Raw genomic sequence first — 25,493 nt, 5'->3', positions numbered from 1 at the left:
CTCCCCAAATTCGATAAAGTTATCTTTTGTAGTGCCTCCAAATGCGCTCTCGAGCGCCATACACCTGAAGGTGCTCAAATTCTCAGGATGTTAATCAAGTTCAAACAATGATTAAACTTGATTGTTGTTACCACTTTGGTCATCATATCTGCAGGATTATCTGCGCCGGAATCTTCAAGTAGAATTTTTCCTTTTCAAAGACTTCCGCACAAAGTGATATCTTACGTCGATATGCTTGGTTCTTGAATGATAGACTTGATTTTTCGCTAAATGAATAGCGCTCGATTGTCACAATATAGACTAATGTGACTTTGAACAACTCCCAAGTCTTTCAACAATCCATTAAGCCAAATAGCCTCCTTAATGACTTCAGAATCGCCATATATTCCGCTTCAGTAGTAGACACGACCATCAGAGATCGTAAGGTAGACTTCAACTCACTGGGGCTTTCGCAAGAGTAAACAGATACCCGTAGTTGAACGACGTTTATCTAAATCACCAGAAAGTCGGAATCAACATATCCGACTACAAACCGACCAAGTGTTTCATCCTGCTCAAAAACTAAACCAACATCTACGGTTTTTCAAGATACCGCAGAATCCATTTCTGACTTGCCAATGTCCCTTTCGAGGATCATGCATATACCGCTCACAACTCCAACAACTTGTGAAATGTCGGTCGCAGACACACCATCGCATACATCAAACTCCCAACGCATTAGCATATGGGACTTTTGCCATATATTCTCTTTCTTCTTCAATTTTCGGAGATAATTGAGCACTAAGTTTCAAATGAGAAGCAAGTGGGGTACTTACATGTTTAGTGTTTTCATTTACACCAAAACATTGTAATACCTTTTTCAGATATTGCTTCTGATTCAAACAAAGCTTACCTCTCTGTCTATCTCTACTTATCTCCATGCCGAGAATCTTCTTGGCCTCACCTAGATCTTTCATCTCGAACTCTTGATTCAACCGAGCCTTCACTTATCTATCTCTTTTGGCTCTTGAGCGATTAACATATCATCAACATACAAGAGTAGATAAATGAAAGATCCGTTATGTAGCTTTTGCAAATACACACAATTGTCATATTTGCTTCTTGTGTACTTCTGCCTTTTCATAAAGCTATCAAATCGCTTGTACCACTGCCTCGGGGATTGCTTCAATCCATATAGCGATTTGTTCAGCTTACAAACCCAATTTCTACCACCAGCATCTTTGTATCCTTCGGGCTGAGTCATATAGATCTCCTCTTCTAACTCACCATGCAAGAAAGCCGTCTTAACATCAAGTTGAGCTAGCTCCAAATTCAACTGTGCTACCAAGGCCAACAAAATTCTAATGGAGGAATGCTTCACAACAGGGGAAAATACATCATTGTAGTCAATTCCCTCCTTCTGAGCGTAGCCTTTAGCTACCAACCTTGCCTTGTAGCGAACATCTTTCTTACTAGGAGATCCATCTTTCTTTGCGAATACCCACTTACATCCGATTGCCCTTTTACCTTTCGGTAATTGCGCCAACTCCCAAGTATTGTTCTTCAGGAGAGATTGCATTTCTTCATCCATGGCGCTTTTCCATTTATCACTTTCTAAGCTTTGCATTGCTTCTTGATAAGTGATAGGAATATCATCATCAACAACGGAAGGGCGAGGCCACCATATCAAGAATCGAGCGGTGTTTACGAATTTCTCTCCTTGGCCTTGCAATCGCTGAATCGGTTCTCGTGTACTTAATGGTTCTTGGGTCGAACCTCTTCAACCTCTAATTCCTCCATTGTGGCTGGAGAATTAGACTTATTAACTGGGCAAATCCCCATCCGCTCAAACTCCACTGTTTTGGAGTACACTCCACCGCCGTGGAGTATCGCTTGTCTGAATATCTTCATCTCGCTACCTTTTTCAATGTGGCGATTCATCAAAGGTAACATCTCTACTACAGATCATTTTCTTTGTGCTTAAGCACCAAAGACGAAATCCCTTCACTCCGAAGTGATTCCCATAAAGAGAGCTTTCTTTGCCCTCGGATCTAACTTTGACTCCTTCACATGGTAATATGCGGTGGATCCAAACACATGTAAGGAATCATAATCAGAGCGGTTTTCCGGACCATACCTCCATAGGAGTTTTTCTTTCTAATGCGATGATGGCAAACGATTAACAAGATGGCCAGCATATGTCACGACCTCACCAAAATTGCTTGCCCAACCCAAAGATTGGACAACATACATCGAACTTTCTCCAAGCAATGTTCGATTCATACGCCTCGCCACTCCATTCTCATTGTGGTGTATCCTTGATTGTGAAGTGTCGAACAATACCATACTCTTGGCACACATCGAAGAACGGATCACTTCTATATTCCCCTCCATTGTCCGTCCTAAGCCGCTTGATTTTCTTGCCAGTCTGGTTTTCGATCATAGTTTTCCATTTAAGAAAAACTCCAAGCACTTCATCTTTAGTTTTCATGGTATACACCCAAACTCTTCTGGAAAAGTCATCAACAAAAGTAACAAAGTAGTGTTTTCCTCCCAACGAAAGTGTTTTGGAAGGCCCCACACATCTGAAAGTGAACATATTCCAAAATACCTTTTGTATTATGGATAGCAGGCTTCAATTTCACTCTCTTTTGCTTTCCGAACACAATGCTCGCAAAATTTTAATTTGCAAGCCTTTGCACCTTTCAACAATCCTTGCTTTGCGAATTTGCAAGGATTTTTCACGGCATGTCCCAACTTCATATGCCACAACCGCATTGAGTCCAATTCTTTGTTATGGAAGTCGCAATGATCGCTCCAATAACTGTACTACCTTGGTAGTAATACAAGTTATTTTTCCCGATGCCCTTCAATATCACAAGTGCGCCAGATGTCACTTTCAAAACCCCATCTCTCATAGTAATAACTGAACCATTGGATTCCAAGGCTCCCAATGAGATGAGATTTTCTTCAAACCGGGCACGCATCAACATCGCTAGAACTCGGTTGATCCATCTTGATTCTTTAATTGGATTGAACCTATCCCAACAGCTTTACTGTGCATTGTCATTGCCCATATAAACAACTCCTCCATTTAGTTCTACTAAATCAGAGAACCACTCCCGGTTAGGGGACATATGATAGGTACAACCCGAATCCAATATCCACTCATCTGAATGGAACGACGATGATGATGCAACCAGTGATAATTCGAGTCACGGTATCATGCTTTGCAACACAAGCATCTACAGCAGACTTTTCCCTTATTTTTCACTTTGGACAATTTTTCTTCCATGGCCTTTCTCATGACAAAAGGCACATTCATCTTTCCGAGTCCGGACTTTGACTTTGATCTCCCTTTTGAGTTTTCTTCCGAGTGTATGAACGACCTCGGACTACTAAAGCTTCAGATCTCGATTGAGTTTTTCTGTTTGTCCTTCTTTCTCTGCTCATAATCGATAAGGCCGCATGCACTTCGCCGAGATATATCACTCTCGCCATGAAGTAGAGTAGTTTCTAGAACTCAAACTCCTCGAAGTGACCCCAACAAAGATCAAAGCCAAATCTTCATCTTTGAATGTCTCATCCATATTCAACAAATCAGTGACTAACTGATTAAATTTGGTGATGTGATCATTCATTGTGGTACTTGGGACGTAAGTGAAGCGAAACAGTCTTTTCTTCAAGTGGAGCTTATTTTGACTGTTTTTCTTCAAAAATTTTTCTTCAAGTGCCACCCACAACTTATTTGCAGAAGTCTCCTTTGAAAAAGCATACCTCCGCTCTCGAGAAAGGCATGATCGAATTGTGCCACATGCCAACCGATTGATCGCCTTCCAATCTTTCTCCGTACATCATCTGGTTTCTCTTCATCAATGGCAATGTCTAGACCTGCTGAAAAGGGCATCTAGAACCTCACTTTGCCACATACCAAAATGGCCCGTGCCATCAAAGATCTCCACGGCCAATCTTGCATTTGCAATTGTCGGTCTTGTCCACATGGACGATGTTGAAGCTCCTACACCGACCGTTTTCTCCATAATCTTTCAATATACCTAAGGAAATCTTTTTCGATGTGGAAGATCGTTTAAAGCGCAACCACAGAGCATACTACGATTAACCTTGGCTCTTGATACCACTTGTTGTTTCAATAGGGTCGGAAGCGTGTAAATTATTGTACTAAAAATCACACAAAGTTCAATTCCTGGGAAGAGAGGTGGATCACAAGGATCTCTTAAATACCAAGTCTTTCCTTAGTCGAATATCCCTTTTATAGTAATTTAATAGCACAATTAAATACTACTATTATACCCTCAAATATTGAAAGAAAAATAGGACAAGAAAGAACACAAGAGTTTTAACGAGGTTCGTAAATTATACCTACGCCCCGGGCACTAATACCGATGATAACTTTACTATCTCCAAAATATTACAAACAAATAGAATTCCTTAAGAATTCTCAAATGGGAGAAGAGAGAAAACTAAGAGAGAAAGATTGGTTGGGATGGTTGAAATGAAAATGAAAAGGCCTATTTATAGTTGAAGTTCAGGGACTAACTTGCAAATGGCCTAAAAAATTAGGGACCAAAATTGCAATTATCCCATTCAACTTTTCAACATTCGGTGCAACTTGCTTCACCTTTTTAACAAGTTGCTTCCTACCTTTGTTGACTTTTCAACATGATCAATAACACTCTTTCATTTATAATTATTGAAACGCTGTAAATATTTAAAAATATTTCAACACTAGTTGAGTGAATGAACTTCTTAAATCAATAAAGTTGAAATGCTACTAAAGATACATGAATTAAAAACAATAATGATATTATTATATAATTATTATGAATGTTTTATTATTAAGTGGATCTCTATTAAAATTAAGATAAATTTAATGTACTTTAAGACTTAAATATTCATTAGAACTAGAATTTTATTTCATTTATATTTTTTATACCTATAAATATAAATTTTGAAGAAGTATTGTAAGTATCCTATTCATTGATAAAATTTATAAATTTATAATTTTCCATCATAATTTTGTTTTTTAGTTTAACTATTAGCCTTTTCAATAAAATAAATAATGGTTTCTTTTCTTTTATTTTCTTGATATCACGGGGAGCCATTTTCTTCAAACTTTTGACTATGGAAGAAGCAATTCTTTAACCTTTTTGATTTTATATTGTTTCCTTGTTGACCTCAATTGACGTATGCCAGTCTTTAAATTTTGAATGAATCGCTTTCGGTGGTTAAACCCTTCAAATTTTTCTCATGCTATTGTCTGTTGGTCCCTTCCTCACAGCTGCTCCTACAGGAAAAGCTAGTGAAATTGTATAGATTAATCATAAGAGATGGAAATATTTTGAGGCCGCATTGACGAGGTAGAGTGTTTTTTACCCTCTCTACATTTAGTGATTAATTTGACTTCTTATAAAAGATTAATAATTAAATTTAGTTCAAAAAGAAGTAGACTAAATTTACGAAATTCAGTTGATTAATCGATTTTGTTTGTTTTCGTTCATCTCTTGTTTGGTGACGACTGGTTTGTTTGTATTGTGGGAAAGCAGTGTGGTTCAGTTATAAGCATAAGTGGCGTTGCATTGTTGATTGTAATGATAAAATAAGTGAGGGAAGACGATTGGTTTGTTTGTATTGTGGGAAAGCAGTGTGGTTCAGTTAGGAGCATAAGTGGCATTGCATTGTTGATTGTCATGATAAAATAAGTGTGGGAATGTGTTGCTTATGCCTGTGGCTAAGTATTAGTTGTTTATTCTTCCTCTTTCTGAAGTTTCCGAGAATCCCAAACTTGGCAAGCTTTACCTTTGGATTGAAAATTTTAGAATGAGTTAGTGGAATGTTTTTGTCTTTAGTTTTTAAATTGTAAAAGGATAATTGATTTGATTAAATAAATATAAATAAGTTGATTATAACTATGTCTATGGTTTAGATATTGTAATATAACTAAACTTCATTAAAGAATATCCACAAATGTGAACCATTCTGAATGTGTATTGGAAAAGGGGTCTCTTCCCTTTCAGAAAATAGGATATGATTAAATATAAGTATTAAATCATGCTAGCTTGACCAAATTTTCAAAGTTTATTACATTACACAATAATTTATCAACTTCTTTGTAAAAAGAATATTTTATTTTAATTATTAAAATTACACAATTTCTTTATTATTTATTGGAATGTGCATTGTTTAAGGTACAACCTACATTGAAAAGTTGAATATGAAAAACCTAGAAATGGCTTAGTTTTAAATCAACACAAAGGAGAAATCCTCGTTGACAAAACCTCACAATGTTTGATTCTCATTTGTTGGTGTTTTGTACAAAAAATCTTAAATTTAAGAGAAAATTGTTTGTTTCTAAAAGCTATATTGTGTAAAGCAACGTTTCCATTCATGTCCCACTAATTTAGGATTAAGATATATTACATTATGAACGTCATAAGTGAATAAATTCATAAATGGATTCAAGATATCTATTTTACTTGGGTCATATCTGATGTACTGTTAGTCACATTTATTTCTCTATCTTTTAGGAGTCATCTGCTATAATGCTCAAGACAAAACATCTTTTCAATTGAACTTGATAGACAACCAATAACAACCAATTGTTAATCCATTGTTTCCAGGATAGTTTGATTTGGTTGGCTGCCAAACGGTACAATCAGCTAAGCCGTGCAAAGATCAATTCATGGAAAGACTTGGCATAGGCTTTCATGAAACAATATAGCTATGGGACCGATATGACACCCGATAGAATTACGCTGCAAAACATGGAGAAGAAGCAAAATGAAAGCTTTAGGCAATATGCTCAAAAATAGAGGGAGGTGGCAACACAAGTTCATCCACCTCTTTTGGAAAAAGAAATGACAACGCTTTTTATCAACACCTTGAATGCCCCATTCATCAACCATAGGTTGGGTAGTACTACCAAAAGCTTCTTAGATATAGTTATGTATGGAGAAATGATTGAGAATGCAATAAAGAGTGGAAAAATATACGCCGGGGAAAGTGCTAAAAGGTTTGCCACAAGAAAGAAAGAAAACAAAGTAAACACTGCGGGCGTATATAATAAGAGCTATTTAAAACCAGTCATTATTGCGCAACTTAGGATCATGATGGCCAACCATCAGGGCTCTTCGAGGCAAGAATCCAATTTAAGGCCAACCATAGAAAGCCTCCAATTCACGCCTATTTCGATGACATATGGAGAATTATATCAGAATTTGTTCAACGCGCATGTAGTATCGCCGTTTTACTTAAAGCCAATGCAAACTCCATTCCCAAAGTGGTATGATGTGAATGGTCAATACGAATACCACGCAGGGATAACGGGACACTCAATCGAGAATTGTATTCCCTTTAAGAAGTTGGTCAAAAGGTTTATCAAGATAGAATTGTAAGGTTCGATGATCCTTCGGGGCCTAATGTGGCTGGAAATCCGCTACCCAGTGATCCTGACCAAGGGGTAAATGCGATAACTGAGAGTGGGGTCAAGAGGACCAAAATCGATGTCATGAAAGTGAAATCCCCTCTAAAATGGGTTTGGCAAAAAAATGATAGATGGTGGCTTGATCATTCAAGATTCAGAGGCAGTACCCAAAAGCGTGAGGAGCTACTATGAGTTTCACGCTACGAAAGGTCATAAGATCCAAGTATGCACCAGGTTCAGGGCTTTAGTGTAAAGTCTGATGGATAAGAAAGAATTAGAATTCTTTAAAGATATCAAGGGTTCGAAAGAAGAAGATATTTGTGCCTTTGAAAAGGAAATTAAAGAAGAGAACCTATCAAGAATTTGTCCTTACATCCCCGAAAGTGTTCTGAACAATTGGACTGCGAAAGAGATCCATATAGTTTTTAGGGCCATTTTAGAGTAATATTCAAAACACACCTATTGTTCTAAGCTTGGGAGCAATAAGATTCCTTTTGTGAAAAAAGCATATGTCAACTATTTTTTATTTCAATGAAAACAATGCTTCTTTGTGTCCCACCTAACAAATATTCTTTTTTTTCATTTCATTCATACTCATACCACATAGATAATTATTCTTAAATTTATTTTTTCTTTGGTTTTCTTTTATTCCTATAATAGGTCTCCAGATATCAATGATACAAACAACTTTGATGCTAACTTAAAATCTCCTTTTGAGCAGGATATGTGTCTAAAGGAACCTCAGAACTTTGAAGACGATTGAGATTGTAACTTTTCTCCTGATTTGTTAAGATAGTAGAGGAAGATGAGAAATAGATCCTACATCACAAAGAGTCAGTGAAAATTGTGAGCTTAAGGGACAAACAAGAAATAAAAAAAGGTGAAAATAAGAACTTACATCATTGTAGAGACAAAGCGAGACCTCGTTGATTTGCTCTAAGAATTTAAAGATGTTTTCGCGTGGTCATATCAAGACATGCCTGGTCTAAGTATTGATATCATGGTACACTGGCTTCCCATAAAGGAAGAATGTAAGCTGGCTCAGCAGAAACTTCGAAGGATAAGGCCCGACGTACTGTTGAAAATAAAGGAAGTGGTCAAGATATAATTTGATGCTAGTTTCTTACAAGTGGTCAAATATTCAGAGTGGGTAGCCAATATAGTCCTCGTCCCTAAAAAAGATAAGAAAGTGCAAATGTGTATGAACTATAGGGATTTAAACAAGGCCAACCCGAAGGACAATTTCCTGTTGCCTCACATCGGTACCCTAGTGGACAACACGGTATGTCATTCACTATTTTCCTTCATGTATGGTTTCTCCATATACAACAAGATAAAGCTGCATCCTAAAGAAATAGAGAAGACCACATTTGTAACAATATAGGGAACATTTTGTTATACAGTGATGACATTCAAATTTAAAAATGCGGGACCAATATATCAAAGAGTGATGGTAACTTTTTTTCATGATATGATGCATAAAGAAATTGAGGTTTATGTTAATGATATGATCATAATATCTCAAACAAAGAAGGAGCATGTGAAAGTCTTGAAGAAACTATTTTTGAGGTTGAAAAAATTCTAGCTAAAGTTGAATCTAGCAAAATGTACTTTCTAGCAAAATGTACTTTCGAGGCCACGTCTGGTAAATTGTTGGGATTTGTAGTTAGCGAGAAATGGATTGAGATTGATCTAGAAAAAGTCAAGGCTATATAGAAGTTACCACTGCCGTATATCCAAAAGGAGGTCCAGGGTTTCTTAAGGAAATTAGATTACATTGCCTAGTTCATTTCACAACTAACCGAGAAATTTGACCCCATATTCCGTCTCCTTAAGAAATATGACCTAGGTGTATGGGATGAAGAATGCCAAAAGACCTTTGACAAGGTTAAACATTACTTGTCCAATGCCCCAATGCTGATGCCACCTAGCCCAAATAAACCGTTGATACTATACTTGTCAGTATTTGGAAATTTTATGAGATGCGTACTGGGCCAGCATGATGAGTCGAGGAGGAAAGAAAGAGAAATCTATTACCTTAGCAATAAGATTACTAAATGCAAGATAAGATATTACCAATCGAGAAGCTATAATACATCTTAATCTGGACTACCTAGAGGCTGAGATAATATATGTTGTACCATATAACTTGGCTCATCTCGAAAATTGACCTTCTAAAGTACATAATGGAATCGACCACGTTGAATGGAAGAATGGATCGATGGAAAATCTTACTCTCTGAATTTGATACAATCTATGTAAACCAAAAGGCAATAAAATAGAGTGCAATAGTAGATTTCCTAGCTAGCAGAGCTCCAGAATATTACGAACCTTTAAATTTTGATTTCCCAAATGAAGATTTGATGTATGTTGCAACCATTGAAAAAGGTTCTTCAAGAGAATATCCCTAGAAACTATATTTTGACAGTGCCTCAAATGCCATAGGTAATGGAATTAGGGTAGTCCTGGTATCCCCAGATAGATATCATTATCCTTTCACTAGTAAACTTGATTTTGATTACACATATAACATGGTGGAATATGAGGCGTACATCATAGGTACCCGTACAGCTATAAAATGCAAGAACAAGGTATTGGAAGTATATAAGGATTCTACACTAGTAATCTATCAACTCAAATGTGAATAGGAGAAAAGATCCCAAGTTGATTGATTATCGGTAGCTAATTCTTGAGTTAATTAAGTAGTTTGATGACATCACCTTCAGCTACCTCTTGTAACATGAAAAGCAGATGACTGATGCCTTGGCTACCTTAGCTTTCATTATCAAAGTGAACAAACAAGAGGATGTGAAACCTATCCAGATAAGTATTTATGAGGCTTCGACCCATTGTTACTACTTTAAGAAAGAAGAAAGGGATGATCACCCTTGGTGCTATGACATATTACAATATGTAAGGAACTATGAATACCCCAAGCAGGCAATCGAGAATGATAAAAGGACTTTAAGAAGTTTGACCAATGAAAATGTCCTAGATGGAGAGGTTCTATACAAAAGAGGAAAGGATCAGGTGTTACTGAGATGTGTAAATTTTGTTGAGGCTAAGAAAATCCTAGAAGAAGTACATGAGGGTGTTTGCAGAACACATGCTAATGGTTTCATAATAGCTAGGAAAATCATGAGATTAGAATATTATTGGTCCACCATGGAAGGGGATTGTATCAATTATGCCAAGAGGTGTCACAAATGCCAAATTTATTGGGACAAAATTCATGTGCCTCATTCACCTCTCTAAGTGATGACTTCTCCATGGCCTTTCTCTATGTAGGGCATGGATGTCATCAGGCCGATCTCGCCAAAGGCTTTCAATAAGCATTGGTTCATCTTTGTGGTCATCGATTACTTCACCAAATGGGTAGAAGCCACTTCTTATGCCAATGTCACAAAGTCGACAGTTAGAAAATTCTTGAAGAAAGAGATCGTATGTCAATATAGAATACCAGAAATGATCATATCTGACAATGCATTAAATTTGAATGACAGCACGATAGTGGAGGTGTATAGTCAATTCAAGATCAAACATCACAGCTCGTCACCATATCACTCAAAAATAAGTGGTGCAGTGGAAGCAACCAATAAGAAAATTAAGAAGATCATAGGGAAAATGACATAGACTTATAAAGATTGGCACGAGAAGTTTCAATTTGCCCTCTATGCTTATCTAACGTCTATTAGAACCTCTACTAGGGAAACACATTTCTCATTGGTTTATGGAATAGAGGCAGTCTTGCCCATTGAAGTCGAGATTCCTTCTCTCCGAATTTTATCCAAGTTGAAATTGGATGAAGCAGAATGAATCCAATCTCAATATGATTAGTTGAACTTAATCGAAGAGAAGAGGCTAAAAGCTATCCGTCATGGTCAGGTGTACCAAAAATGAATGATGCAAGCTCATGACAAAAATATTTACCGCAGAGGATTCCATGATAGAGACCTGATGCTGAAAAAGATCTTTCCCATACAAAAGGACTTTAGAGAAAAATGGATGCCAAATTAGGAAGGACATTATGTGGTAAAGAAAGCCTTTTTTGAAGTAGTATTGATTCTAACCGAGATGGATGGCAAAAACCTACTCAATCCCATGAATTCAGAATCAGTCAAAAAATGCTTCACTTAAAAAAAAAAAAAGGAGAGGCTAAGATGAAAACCCGTAAAAGGTGTCTTGAGACCACAATATTTTTGAGTTAAAAACCCGAAAAGGGCGACTCAAATTTTGATTGAATAATAAGGTGTAATAGTCATTTCCCCTCAAAGGTAACAAAAAGGAAAAACTTTACATCTTGGGGCATCAATAAAGTACTCTAGATCTCCTAAACACATATCTAGTTCAGAATGGTCTTCAACAAGTTTGCTCGGAGAAGCTTATACTACGATATCTGGGGCACCTAATTTCATCTTACTCACTTTGTGTTTTGGCAACGTTAGCTACTTTGATTAATCTTTTCATTAAGAGTTTTACCCCGATAAATTTTAGTCTTGTCCAGTTTTATGACCTTTTTTCAAGCATTTTTTGCATTGAAATAACAATTAATGGACTAACAAATTGCTCTGAAAGATTTCTAAATAGTACAAGGACTTGAAATAGGACCACTAGTTAGAACTAACCAAATTTGAATGTTGTAAAGATCTTAGAATGAATAGTCTAGATTGTGATTACCTTTTCAAGTTTCCTATCAAAGATACCAGGCCTAAACAAGAGGGCATGGTAACACATTAGTGATAGAACCCTAACGAACGATGAACAATGTCAGCCTAAGCATTAAAAAAGGGACCATTCTTGAAAATGGCATTTTATATTCATACAAATATCATTCATATACATCTAGTTAGGAGCATTTGATTAATTCTGATCATAACATCCTAATTGCTTAGCATAAAATATAGACCCATAAAATGGATTCTACAGGTTCTGTTCCCAACGAGCGGTGTAACAGATCAATGAAACCATAAATCTTATACCTCTGAAGTTATAGTGGGTCAAATTGAATCTACCATAATGAGTCTTATCTTCCTGAAGTTGCAATAGAGTAAGATGAACTTACAAATCCTATACCCCTGAAGTTGCAGTAGGCTGGATTGAATCTACCATAGCTATTCTTATCTCCCTAAAGTTGCACTGGAGCAAGATGAAGCTACAAATCCTATATCCTTGAAATTGCAATGGGTCGAATTGAATCTACCATAGCGAGTCTTATCTCCCTAAAGTTGTAGTGGAGCAAGATGAATATACAAATCCTGTACCCCTAAAGTTGCAGTGGGTCAGATTGAATCTATCATAGTGAGTCTTATCTTCCTGAATTTGTAGTGGAGTAAGACAAAGCTACAAATCCTATACCCCTAAAGTTGCAATGAGTCGGGTTGAATTTACCATAACGAATTTTATGTCCTTAAAGTTGCAATGAAAGGGATAAATCAATTATTCCAATCCCCCTGAAGTTGCAATGGGTAGGAATGAGACTACAACAACAAATCTTATCTCCTTGAAGTTACAATGGAGCAATATGAAGCTGTGATACTAAATCATGCCTTCCTAATGTTGTAGCAAAACTGATGCAGTAAAGTCAAGTAACCAAGGAATTGAAAGAGTGAGTAAATTAAAAAAGAGAAGCACTACAGAAATCGAGATTTAGCAAGACCAAATAGAATTAGTCTTTTTTTAATATATTTGCTCTATTCTTGTTACACGGCAATGAGCAAAGAGGGGCAGCTGTAGTGGCCCAAATTCATTTGGCCCAAACAAAAATAAATAAATAAAAATTCCATTAGTATCAAAGTCCACTTACAAAAACAGATTGGCCCAAATACAAAAGCCCAAATTACCTAAACTACCCAAACCCAATCTGCTAAACTAAACCCTAATACCCAATAACCTAAAACCCAAAACCCAAAACCCAATAGTCCACTATCCTAAAACCAAAGCAAAAAAAGAAAACCCTAAGTCTTTAGTGCCACCGCCACTCTTGCCGCGTCAGTAGGCATGCCCCTTTGCCACCATTGCCACGGGTACCTACAAAAAAGAAAAAAAAAACAAGAACAGAGATAGAGACAGAGAAACAGAATAAGGATTGAAAATAAAGAAGAAACAAAAAAAAATGTAATATTGTAGTTAAAACGACTATAAAAGTCAAACTCTTGTAATTTTTGAAAAATAGAAGAAATTGAATACAAAAACAAAAAAAAAAGTTAAAAAAAGGCAATTCTTTTTATTTTTGAAGCAAACATAATAAAAAAAGGGAGACAAACAAATACTTTTTTACCTGTTTCATCGTTCGCGCCGTCGTAAAAACCCTCTCCAACTCGAGAAGCCTTGGAATTCCCTAGGATTCCGTCGAGGGCCTCGTCAAAGAGGGGAGAAACCGAAAGGTTTCTTCCTTTTTTCTCAATTTTTTTTTACTTTTTTTTGGGTTTTCTAACCCTAGATCTATATTTTACAGTACTTTTAAAGGATTTTAAAAAGGTTTTTTTTTTTTTAGCTCTAACCACAGGAGGCAGCGGTTTTCATTACTGATGACCGGTGGCCATGGCGAAGACCCGTCGTCCCCATGGCCTTATTGAGGAAAGAGGTTGAGAGAGGAGAGAGTTTTTTTGTTTTTTGTTTTAAGGAGTTACAAATGATTTTTTTTTAAAAAGATTTTCTTAGTTATATAAACCCTTAAAAACTACGTTGTTTTGGGCTTGGCTTCAAATGCCCAAAACGGCATCGTTTCAAAGTCGACCTAAATAATCCGGCCCAACCCCCTAGGATCCTCGTATTTTCACATGGAGGGACTAATTTCCATTTTGGTCCTTCCGCTTCTTTGTCCCTTTTTAATTTTGTCCTATCTCTTTTTTATTTTATTTTTATTTTTACCCCTTTTATTTTGTTCTTATACAATTTAGTCTCTTGACTTATTGTTGACCCACTGAGGGAATGACACGTGTAATATGGTCGGGATAATTTCTATTTTAGTCCCTATTCATTTTCACATTTTTCTAATTTAATCCTTTATTTTGCTTTTTTTTTTAATTTTGTCTAAATTTCAATTTATTCCGTTATTTATTTAATTCCACCCCTTTAGTTTTTTTATTTTCAGCATTTGAAATTTATGTTTTTACCTTTCCCCTCTTTTTAACTATGCATTTTATTTTTATCCTTATTATTTATATTGGTATTATGGTTGTAATCATGTCATGACTATTGCTATTATTATTATGAATTATTTTTTATTACTATTATAGTTGGCATTATTATTTATTAGCGTGATTATTTTATTTTTGTATTTTTTATTTATTATTCTAACACCATTATTTTGTTTTTTATCCACATAGCTATTTTATTTTATTTTGTCATCACCATATTATATATCATGCTTAAACATATTTATTCATTTTCAGATTATACTATCATAAATTAATTGCACTTCGCATTAAATATTATATTCGTTTTTTATACGACGCGTAAGAAATAATTAGAACCAAGATGATATTATTTAATTAGGGGATTCGAGAAATTGTGCCCTAATTTATGATGTATGATTTTTTCCTTGAACCAAAATAGTCGAACATCCTTTTAAAATTAAAAACGTATAAGATTTAGGCAATAATTAAATAGTGCGCGTTCTTATTTTTGAGAATTTGAGATTTTGTGCCCAACTTACGGGACATGACTTTTCATCTTGATCGATCCAAAATGAGAAAACCTCCTTATTAAAAATTCAATTTAGATAGTGACGTTTTCAACACCGTCAAATAACATCGTGTGAAAGGGATCACATTTTAAATCATCTTCAAATTCTCAATTTTTGATGCTAAGGCACCAAGTAATCAACTAGCTATCAATTTTGGGCATTATGAGGGTGCTAATCCTTCCTCATACATAACCGACTCCCGAACCCACTTCTTTGATTTTATAGACCGAAAATTATTGTTTTAGTAAAATTAATACTTTATTAAAATGATTAAATTCTGAGGTAATCTAATCACCCCTAATAAAAAGATTGGTGGCGATTCTATCTTTATTTTAAAATAAAAAGTTGATTTTTAAAAAGGTTTCGACAAAAGGCATGATTCTATTAGTATAAAACAAGAACTAAAGTCAATGGAAAAAGCAATTCTTTTGTCTTTATATTGTTTCCTTGTTGACGGACCATACCAGTCTTTGATTTTTGAATGAATCGCTTTCGGTGGTTAAACCCTTCCAGTTTTTCTTCTTCTATTGCCAATTGGTGCCTTCCTCACAGCTGCTCCGACAGGAAAGGTTATTTGGAATCTTTGTCTTTAATTTTTAAATTGTAAAGGACAATTTATTTAATTATATAAATATAAATAAGTTGTTTATAATTAAGTCTAGATGTTGTAATATAAGTAAACTTCATTAAAAATTATCCACTAAAAAGTGTGAGCAATTCTGAATGTGTATTGGGAAAGGGTCCCTTCCCTTCCGGGAAATAGGAAATGGTTAAATTGTTTTTAATTTGAAGGATTTGGGTAAAGAAATTAAATCTAGAAAATGGGTTTAAATATTTAAGCTCCAAGCTCAGTCTGATCTAACTCTTTTTTTAAATTTATAATATTATATATTTTGTTATTTTCATATATTATATTATTTATAACACATAAAAATTAAACCCATAATAATATATAATAGTACTATAATGTAGTATTTTATATTTTGTTATTTTTCTAAATACTTTTTCATATTTATTATGTCCGTTTTATGATTCATGTTCGGACTTCGTGGCTGCCGCTCTAATTAACAATGTTATTTTCAATGTTTGAGCTTGTGTCTTTCCTCATAAATGAATTGTGTTTTATCATTTCATCCAATACTTATTGGTTTTAAATTAAGGATAATTATTTGGAATACTACCGATGAAAATTTTAATCCTACAAGTAGAATTGATTTTAAATAAATAAATTATGTAAAAAATCATTTGTAAAGTTAAAATTTTACAATGCTTGTGTAGTAAATACTTACTGTTAAAAGTAAATATTTTAGAATGCTGTTTTAATCCATCACATTTAAGGGTGTTGGAGTCTATGATATGTATTATGATTATTTTGGCACATAAGAAATGCATTCCCCTTTATTTAAGATTCTGGTTAAGATCCATATTCAACCACTACTTCACAAACAAATTCACACTTCTTTTATCATTAAAAAATAGCTCTTCCTCAAGAGACGATTAGGCTTAAAAAAAAAAAACGTATGTGCAGACCTTCACCCTTGATAACGAAAAACGAATAAGAGTCCGGTACAAGAGCTGAAGGGAACTAATTAACCCAATAACTACTCCATCACCATCTCTAATACAAACCCCAAAACTTCATTACGCTGTCGGCATTTACATTAGGCGGGGAGGAAGACCCATATAGAAAACAAGAAGCCAGAGGAAACGATTAGTAGGAAGAAGTTTGGTTCGGTAAGGTTTACAAACCTGGAAACATAACAGATTGCCTCGTATAATACAAGGAAAACCAGCAACTTTTCGAAGAAAAAATTACAACCGGAGGCTACATCATATAATAAGAGTGCTCTTGTATTGGAAGACTCATATGATTCCATTTGTGAAACTTTAGATAAATTCATGTAAGATCTCCCAAACAAGGTAAGTGTTAGGAGAATCAACCTAGAGAATGAATGACGTGGTAGGAGAGATATTGTTAAAAACATTGCTGCCCAAAAGGTCAAAGTGTTGTAAAACCAAAACGAGGAGGATTCATTTGTCCAATGATCGTAATTGAAAACGACCAATGCGTTGGGACTGGGTATGGGTGCAGTATTGATATCGGTTTTATGCAAAAATGCGTGGGAATTGGGAGGCTGATCTTGACTTAAAGAGACTTGGCATTTCACGGATAGATCAGGCTTCTTTGGAGGGTTTAAAGAGGCTTCGTAAGTTGTGGTTATAATTAGCACTATCACTACTAGAAATGCGTTGCGCATCTCATGTGGAATATCCTTCTTTCCTCGAGCTGCTATTGTTGCCCATTTTTTATACCATGGCACCTTTTCTTTTAAAGACTCGATGGGGACTGAAGAGATGGAGGAATTCCGAAAAGACCAAGAGCAAAAACTCAAAGCTCCTGCGCTTTTCTTAGCATATCAACAATCCTATGCGCTTGCCTTTCGTTCCATGGGTATTGTGATTGGATATCTAGAGCTGTCAATCCCTCCAAATTTTTTGCATTGATTTGGTTTCGTCGCATGTGTTCCAGCAATAATTCTACCACCTGCTTATTAGAATATTCATAAATAAATAACCCTTTAATCATACTTACATACATGTCAATAACAAACTTGATTAGGAAAATTAGCATCTACCCGAGGTTTGTTTCTGATAGCTGCAATGTGTAGCACAGTGTTGCCGTCAATGTCTGCCCAACCCAGTAGTTCATTCTCCCAACGTTGGGCAGACTCATGGCGGCTTCTTATAAGCCAACCTACCAAGACTTGGAAAGCTTCAAACATGTCGTTTTTCACAGCAAGATGGAATACCGTCTCATCTCGAACAGTCACATCTTCAATAGCCTCAGGACAAACCGCAAGTAACTTGATCAAAAGATCGACATTTCCAGTTTGAAGCACATGGTGCAGAGGAGTGAAGTCCTCCCTCCCTTTGACACGAACAAGGCCTTCATCAAACCTGAGGAGTCGAAGCACTGCTTGAGTTCTGTGATTTTGCAGAGCCAAGTGCATGGGGCTAAACCCACCTTGGTTTAGCTTTCTTGCAAACGTTGGCTTTAATTTGACCATCTCCATCATAAACTCAGTATGCCCAGCAGAGGCTGCTACATGCAATGGAGTATGAGAAAAAGGCACAGCATCAATACGCTCTAAAACGTATGGATCATTCAGAATCAACACATACAAGAGGTTAATATCTCCTGTTTGGGCAGCCTCTATCATCCTCTCATCCATAGCCTTTTTTGGGGGGTAATAAATTAGGCAGTAAATTTTCAGAGTACTTAAAGCTGAAGCAATTTGCAACAAAACATAAGGAAGAAAGAACAAGAGGACAATATAGAAAAGGAAATAGAACCTATATTCTGCGAAAACACAGACACGTGACCACCATTTATACATGATTTGAACACTCTAGTTTGAGGAAACTAATTTATCCGAAGGTGGAAGGAAATTTCCAAGTACTAAAGCCACAGAAAATAGGTATGCTGTCCACATGAAATCCACATTAAATAAAAAGGTTTATTTATACATGACATAAACACACTAATTTGAGAAAATAAACATCTTTAAAGGTCCAAGGGAATTTCCAGCTATAAAACCTTGGACCAAACAAAAAGCAAGTTGAAGGAATGGTAAAAATTATTTTTTAAAAAAATACTATTAATGGAGTGTAAGTATTAGTTGTTTATTGTTCCTCTTTGTAAGTTTCTTAGAATCCCAAACTTGGCAAACTTTACCGTTGGATTGAAAATTTTAAAATGAGTTAGTGGAATCTTTTTGTCTTTAATTTTAGATTGTAAAAGTATAATTTATTTAATTAAATAAATATTAATATAAAAATAAATTAATCTAATTAAAATAAATCATAAATAATTTCAACTAATTATTTCACATGTAGTATCATATATATTCATTTATATATTGAATAAAAATTAAATAAAAGATTATGTAACATTTGTTTTTTGTTATTTCGTGATTATTGATAAATTCTCTTTACTATTTTTATATTCTACCATCTCATTTAAGATTCTAGCAAATTATGCCAATTGAGTCTAAGTTTGATTGACATTGAAATTGTTGCCAATGCAAAATAACGTAAGTTCGAATGTGTTAAAATATATTATCTTCATACTTAAAAATTGAGAGAAATTATGTATAATTTTAGGTATTGTATAAAAAGAACAAATATTATAAAAATTTATAATAAAATTAATATTAAAAAATTTTAATAAATTATAAATACTGAAAAATCTCACATGCCTAGAGGTCGGTGTCTAATCTCACATGAAAAATTCTAATTCTTTTCTACAATTTTTAACTGTACTATGTGACAATAAATATCTTCTTTTAAGGTTCGAGTTCTTCCTTTTCCTTTTCATTTTCCTTTTCCTTGAATTTCTTTATTGTATTCGCATGTATGCCATTAGTACTTGAATAAACATTTATAAAATAGAGAGATTATTGAAAGTTGAAACCTCAAAACTCGAAGATGAGCCTTTAATGATATGGTATTTCTTTGGATTTAAAATTTCTTAAGTTGAAAAGAAAAATGAATCTCCATCGATAATAAAAATAAAGAAAAACATCATTGCATGAAAAGAGAGAAGGTTTTTGGATTAACCTCGTGAAGCTAAATTTTTTTAGAGTAATATATTTTAGGATAATTAAAATATAATTTTATTATTTTAATAGTTTATATATTTGTAATTTTAAAAATTAAATTAAATTTTATCATTTTGAGATCAAAATATAATTTTATTTTTATCGATTTAAAATTTTATAAATTTTAAAAAAATCTAAATGAAAAATTTTTATTTTAAAAAAATCTAAATGAAAAATTTTCTATATTAAGTGACCGGATCTCTACTAATTCCCTTGACTACACCCCTGCATAGTAAGGAAGCAAATACTTTTCGATTGTTTCTAGAGATTTAAGAAAGATAAAAAAAAAAGAAAAAAGAAAAAAAGTAAAATTTGCGGATAAAAGGAAGTAATAGAAAATGAAAGGAAACAGAAAAGTTGAAAGAGAAGATAAAGGAGACAACTGAACAAGCGAAAATGAAAGAAATTAATAGGATCAAAGGTCTTTAGGTGAAAGAGAAAAGCAAATAAATAAATCTGCATAAAGTGGGGGACTTTTTTTTTTTTTTGTTCCTACCATTCTGATTCTTCACGATTTTTAGTAAATTGTATTCTAAGTCCTTTGTAGTATTTTTACAATTCAGTTCCTCTTTTGGTCAATTTTATGTAATTTCAACTTAGTATATTAAATAACATGTAAATTATCTTTTACTTCTACTATTTGTAATATATTATCCAAAATAGTTATCATTGTTCAATTTTAATTATATGTAGCGTTGTTAGCATATTATTATCATTGGCCCAAACCGTCTTAAATTTGGGCTTAGGTTAGATCTTAAGGAGTTCACAGGTTCGAAGGTCCGATCCAAGATCATAGCTCGCAGGGAGAGTTCACCATTGTGACAAACCAAACTCCCGTGCTGCGAAGTTGCATGGGCTCAAAGCCATATAAACATGTGACCAGTCTAAAGTAGAGTATATGTCTGCATGCATGGAACCTACTTAGACTGTCTTATCAATGAACAATCCTATATCATATAAATAGGAAAATTACACTATCTGGAGGACACAATAAAAATTACTCAACGAGCATCACCAATACAAACTCGAAAATTTTGTTACAGTTTCGGAGTTTAGATCAGAAGGACCCACTAAAATGGACCATACATACAAACCATGTGGACAATGTCAACTGTAACATCCCAAAAGTCTTAAGTTTAGTTCATTAATTTCTTTCATGATTAACTGTTGCTACATTGGCTAAGTGATATGGGAGTGCATTTGAGGTCTTGAGTTTGAGACTTGATGCGTGTGAGAGGGTATTATTTTTTTGTTAAGGATATTGTTTGTGGCCTGTCAAGAGGTAGTCCGATTAGAGAGGAAAATTGTGTAAGCAAATCTGTTATTTGGGGGCTCGTTTTATCTTTTTTTTTTCTTTTTATTTTATTATTATTATTTTTCCCAAAATCCCTCTTTTCCACTTTCCCATTTGTGTTTTTTCCTCACGTCAGTTCTTTCTTCTTCATCGTCTTTTCGTTTTGTTTTTCTCTTGGTTGTTCTTTTTTCTTGCTATCTCCATCAATTGGTGGTTATTCTTGTCTCAGTCCATTTCCTATTGTGCTCTTGCGTGGTGTTGGGGGATCTTCGTCTCTTTTGCAATTCGATTTTTGGGGTAGTTGTTAGTAAATTTTGTAAGTAAAGATTTTATGTGGATTTGGTAGTAATCTTTGTTAATATTTTAATACTCTATTCAAAGTGTAAGTTGACTCCGTGCATCATTGTTGCTAGGTGGTTTTCAAGAAATCCAAGATCCTCCTGTTATGAATTAGAGTTTAGGGGCTACCGTAGACGTGGATAAGTTTTCGATCGATTATGAGTGCAATCTTGTACTTGGATTTGTTTATGGTTGCGTGGTTACTCAATAAATTGAGGAATTGAGATTGATTGGGCGTTTTATCGTCGATTTTTAGGTATTGTTTTCTCCGTGGGTGTAGTTGTGATGAAATTGAATTAGGTGTAACGAGAAATCTGAAAAATACCAAATGGCGAAAGTCGAAATTAGAGTCTGTTGACGCTACATGGCCGTGTGACAGGCACACGGCCTCGGCCATTTTGGGCCAGTGTGAGCTACACAGGCGTGTGAACCCAAATTTCAGAATTTTCTTCTAGTGTTGTCAATGTCGTCCCAATTAACTGTGGATCTTCCGTGGGGGCAGTATGTGTTATATAAGCCTTAAAGCATGAAATCTGTTAATCTATTTGTATGGAAATTGATATAAATAACACCTAAATCTGCTGATCTGCTATGTATAAGCATGTTTAATATCTGTTATGCGAGCATGTATAGTATATTAATTCTAGTAACTGTTAATTATGTTATATCTGGTATTCTGTTTGCATGTGGCTTTGGGGTGAGATATGTATAATGTGGAGGAAGTGTTCTGTGTGAGGCAATTTATCGCTACTATACTGACAGTACACCTGCTATTACTCTGAAAGTATCGTACGGACACTATGTGGTGTGTAGGGTTGGGTGAGTGTTTTATACCCCACTTGGTGTGTTGGGATGGGGGTAGGATTATACATGTCTACACTCTGTACTATTCTGATATGGTTCTAAATCTGAATAAGATGTATATCTGTATTTGTTTTGCCATGTGATTAAATCAGAACATGATTTTATTATGAGCTACACACTGAGTTATCAAAACTCACTCTCTGTTTGTCTGTTATTTTCAAGTAACCCTCAGACTTAGGCGAGTCGATGTGACGAAAGCTCAGATGTGCCCATGATTTCGTAAAACATTAATTACATAAATCTGCTTATTTAAAATTTTTTGTCTTGAGAGTTTTATAATTTTGGGACTCTCTGGACATTTGAGTTTTATTTTGGTTTTAAATTTTAATTTGGGGTATCTTGCATGACATTTGATAAAACAATTTATGAAAACAATTATTTTATGCAATCAATCATTTTAGAGAAAACAACTTAGGTTTTCAAAATATAACGACTTAAAAACTTTCACTACAAATTATTTATTTTATTTGGAAATGTAAACAATTGACAGTTTTAACTTATAAGTATAACAACATGTTTTTAAATAAGTGGATTCTTTTAGCAACAAAGATGTACGACGATTTCAAAATAAAAAATGTCATATTTATAACTTTCCTTCATAACCTTTTTAGACTGAGTTATAATATCTAGGCCGGGTTTGAGGTGTTACATCAACAATCAATACGAGGAAGAAGAATTTTGGTTTGGTAATGTTTACCCTCCTGCAAACATAAAAAATTGTCTGATATTCTACAAGGAAAACTAGCAACAGTAATATCTCCCAAAGAAGGCAAGTGTTAGGAGAATCAAGAGAATGAATGAGGTGGTAGGAGAAGTGCTATTAAAAACACTGCTGCCCAAAATGTCAAAGTGTTGTAAAACCAAAACGAGGAGGATTCAAATGTACAAGCATCTTCTTTCGAAACGTCCATTGCCGAGGGATTGGGTATGGATGCAGAATTGATGTCGGTTTTATGCGAAAATGTGTGGGAATTGAGACGCTGGTCTTGACTTAAAGAGACTTGGGATTTCATAGATGGACTGTCATCAGGCTTCTTTGGAGGGTTTAATGAGGCATCGTAAGTGGTTGTTACAATTAGCATTGTCACTACTAGAACTGTGTTACGCATCTCATGTGCCATACCCTTCTTTTCTGGACCTGCTCTTGTTGCCCATTTTTGAGACCGTGACATCTTTTCCTTTAAAGGTTCGGTGGGGAATGAAGAGATGGAGGTATTGGGAAGCGAAGAAGAGGAACCACTCAAACCTCTTGCTTTGCTTAGCATATCTATAATCATATCCGTTTTCCTTTCATTCTATGGGTATTGTGATTGGATATCTAGTGCTGTCAATCCCTCCAAATTTTTGTCATTGATTTCGTCTCGCGGCATGTGTTCTAGCACTACTTTTACCACCTGTTAATTAGAATATTCCTATAAGTAATCCTTTTATCATGCATATATGCACATCAATAACTGACTTAATGACAAAAAATAACATATACTCGAGGTCTGTTTCTAATAGTTGCAATGTGTAAAGCACGGTTGCCATCAATGTCTGCCCAAGTAGTTCTTTCTCCCATTGGGCAGACTCATGGCAGCTGCTTATAAGCCACCCCACCAAGACTTGGAAAGCTTCAAACGTATCGTTTTTTACAGCAAGATGGAAAATTGTCTCATCTCGAACAGTCATATCTTCAATAGCCTCAGGACAAACCTCAAGAAATTTTTTCAAAAGATTCAAGTTTTCAGTTTGAACCACATGATGCAGAGGAGTGAGGTCCTCCCTACCTTTGACACGGACAAGACTTTCATCAAACCTGAGGAGCCGAAGCACTGCATGAGTTCTGTGATTTTGCAGAGCCAAGTGCATGGGGCTAAACCCAGCTTGGTTTAGCTTTCTTGCAAACGTTGGCTTTAATTTGATCATCTCCATCATAAACTCAATATGCCTAGCAGAGGCAGCTACATGCAATGGAGTATGAAAAAATGGCACATCATCAATACGCTCTAAAACATATGGATCATTCAGAATCAACTCATACAAGAGGTTAACATCTCCTGTTTGGGCAGCCTCTATCATCCTCTCATTCATAGCTTTTCTTTTGGGGGTAATAATTTGAGCAGTAAATTTTCAGATAATTGAAAATTGAAAACAAAGGAAATTTGCAACAAAACACAGAAAAAAGAACCAGAAGAGAATGTAGGAAAGGAAATATAACTTATATTTTGCAAAAACACAGGAATCTGACCAAAATTTATACATGACTCGAACACTCTTGTCTCAAAAAACAATTATCTTCCAAGGTCGAAGGAAACTGCCAAGTACCCCAAAGCAATAGAAAATAGACACCCAGTCCAAATCAAATGCAACTCAAGTTGAATAAAAGTTTTGATTTGATAGGCGAGTAAAACGCAGAAAATAAAAATCTTGAAAGGTCAAAGGAAATTTCCAAGTAGGAAATCTTAGATCAAACAGAAAACAAGCTAAATGAGTGGTGGAAGGAGTGATGAAAGAATGATTTAGCAGACCATATGATTAACGATAGGTTAAAACATATCATAAATTCCTTTACTCTTTAAAAATTTAATTTTTTGTTCATATATTTTATTTTTAATAATTTAATCTTTTTTTATTTTAATATTTCAAAATCAAATGCAACTCAAGTGGATTAAATATTTTGATTTTATAGGTGAGTAAAACACACTAATTTGAGAAAATAAAACGTCCTGAAAGGTCTAGGGAAATTTCGAAGTAGGAAATCTTAGACCAAACAAAAAACAAGCTAAATGAGTGGTGAAGGGAGCGATGACAGAATAATTTAGTGGACTATGATTAACACGTGCTGCCCAAAAGGTCAAAGTGTTGTAAACCAAAACGAGGAGGGTTCAAATGTCCAATCATCTTGCTCCAAAACGTCCATTGCGGGGGGACTGGAAACTACCAAAAAAAGAATGAGGTTTCCAGTTTGAACCACATGGTGCACAGGAGTGAGGCCCTCCCTCCCTCTGACACAAACAAGGCCTTTGTCAAACCTGAGGAGTCGAACCACTGCTTGAGTTCTATCATTTTGCAAAGCCAAGTGCATGGGGCTAAACCCATCTTGGTTTAGCTTTCTTGCAAACCACGGCTTTCAGTTGATCATCTCCATCAGAAACTCAATTTGCCCTGCAGAGGCTGTAACATGCACTGGAGTATGAAGAAAAGGCACACAATCAATACGCTGTAAAACATATGGATCATTCTTAA

General features: G+C 35.0%; 3 protein-coding genes across 3 annotated transcripts; 1 reads left to right on the top strand and 2 right to left on the bottom strand.

Annotated features, from left to right (window-relative positions):
- The first annotated feature begins 10,171 nt into the window (after positions 1–10,171).
- LOC108451322 (uncharacterized) lies at positions 10,172–10,752 on the top strand. Its single transcript, XM_017749025.1, has 2 exons — positions 10,172–10,598; positions 10,709–10,752. Exons 1-2 carry the CDS (start codon positions 10,172–10,174, stop codon positions 10,750–10,752), a joined length of 471 nt encoding a protein of 156 aa, XP_017604514.1.
- A 6,955-nt stretch (positions 10,753–17,707) lies between these two features.
- LOC108451323 (ankyrin repeat-containing protein BDA1-like) lies at positions 17,708–18,340 on the bottom strand. Its single transcript, XM_017749027.1, has one exon. It carries the CDS (start codon positions 18,338–18,340, stop codon positions 17,708–17,710), a length of 633 nt encoding a protein of 210 aa, XP_017604516.1.
- Positions 18,341–23,666: 5,326 nt separating this feature from the next.
- On the bottom strand, positions 23,667–24,338 carry LOC108451324 (ankyrin repeat-containing protein BDA1-like). The gene has a single exon (XM_017749028.1). It carries the CDS (start codon positions 24,336–24,338, stop codon positions 23,667–23,669), a length of 672 nt encoding a protein of 223 aa, XP_017604517.1.
- Positions 24,339–25,493: the final 1,155 nt, after the last annotated feature.

The sequence above is a fragment of the Gossypium arboreum genome, chromosome 10 (assembly GCF_025698485.1).
Source record: "Gossypium arboreum isolate Shixiya-1 chromosome 10, ASM2569848v2, whole genome shotgun sequence".
Lineage (NCBI taxonomy): Eukaryota > Viridiplantae > Streptophyta > Magnoliopsida > Malvales > Malvaceae > Gossypium > Gossypium arboreum.
This window is presented reverse-complemented; position numbering and strand designations above follow the sequence as displayed.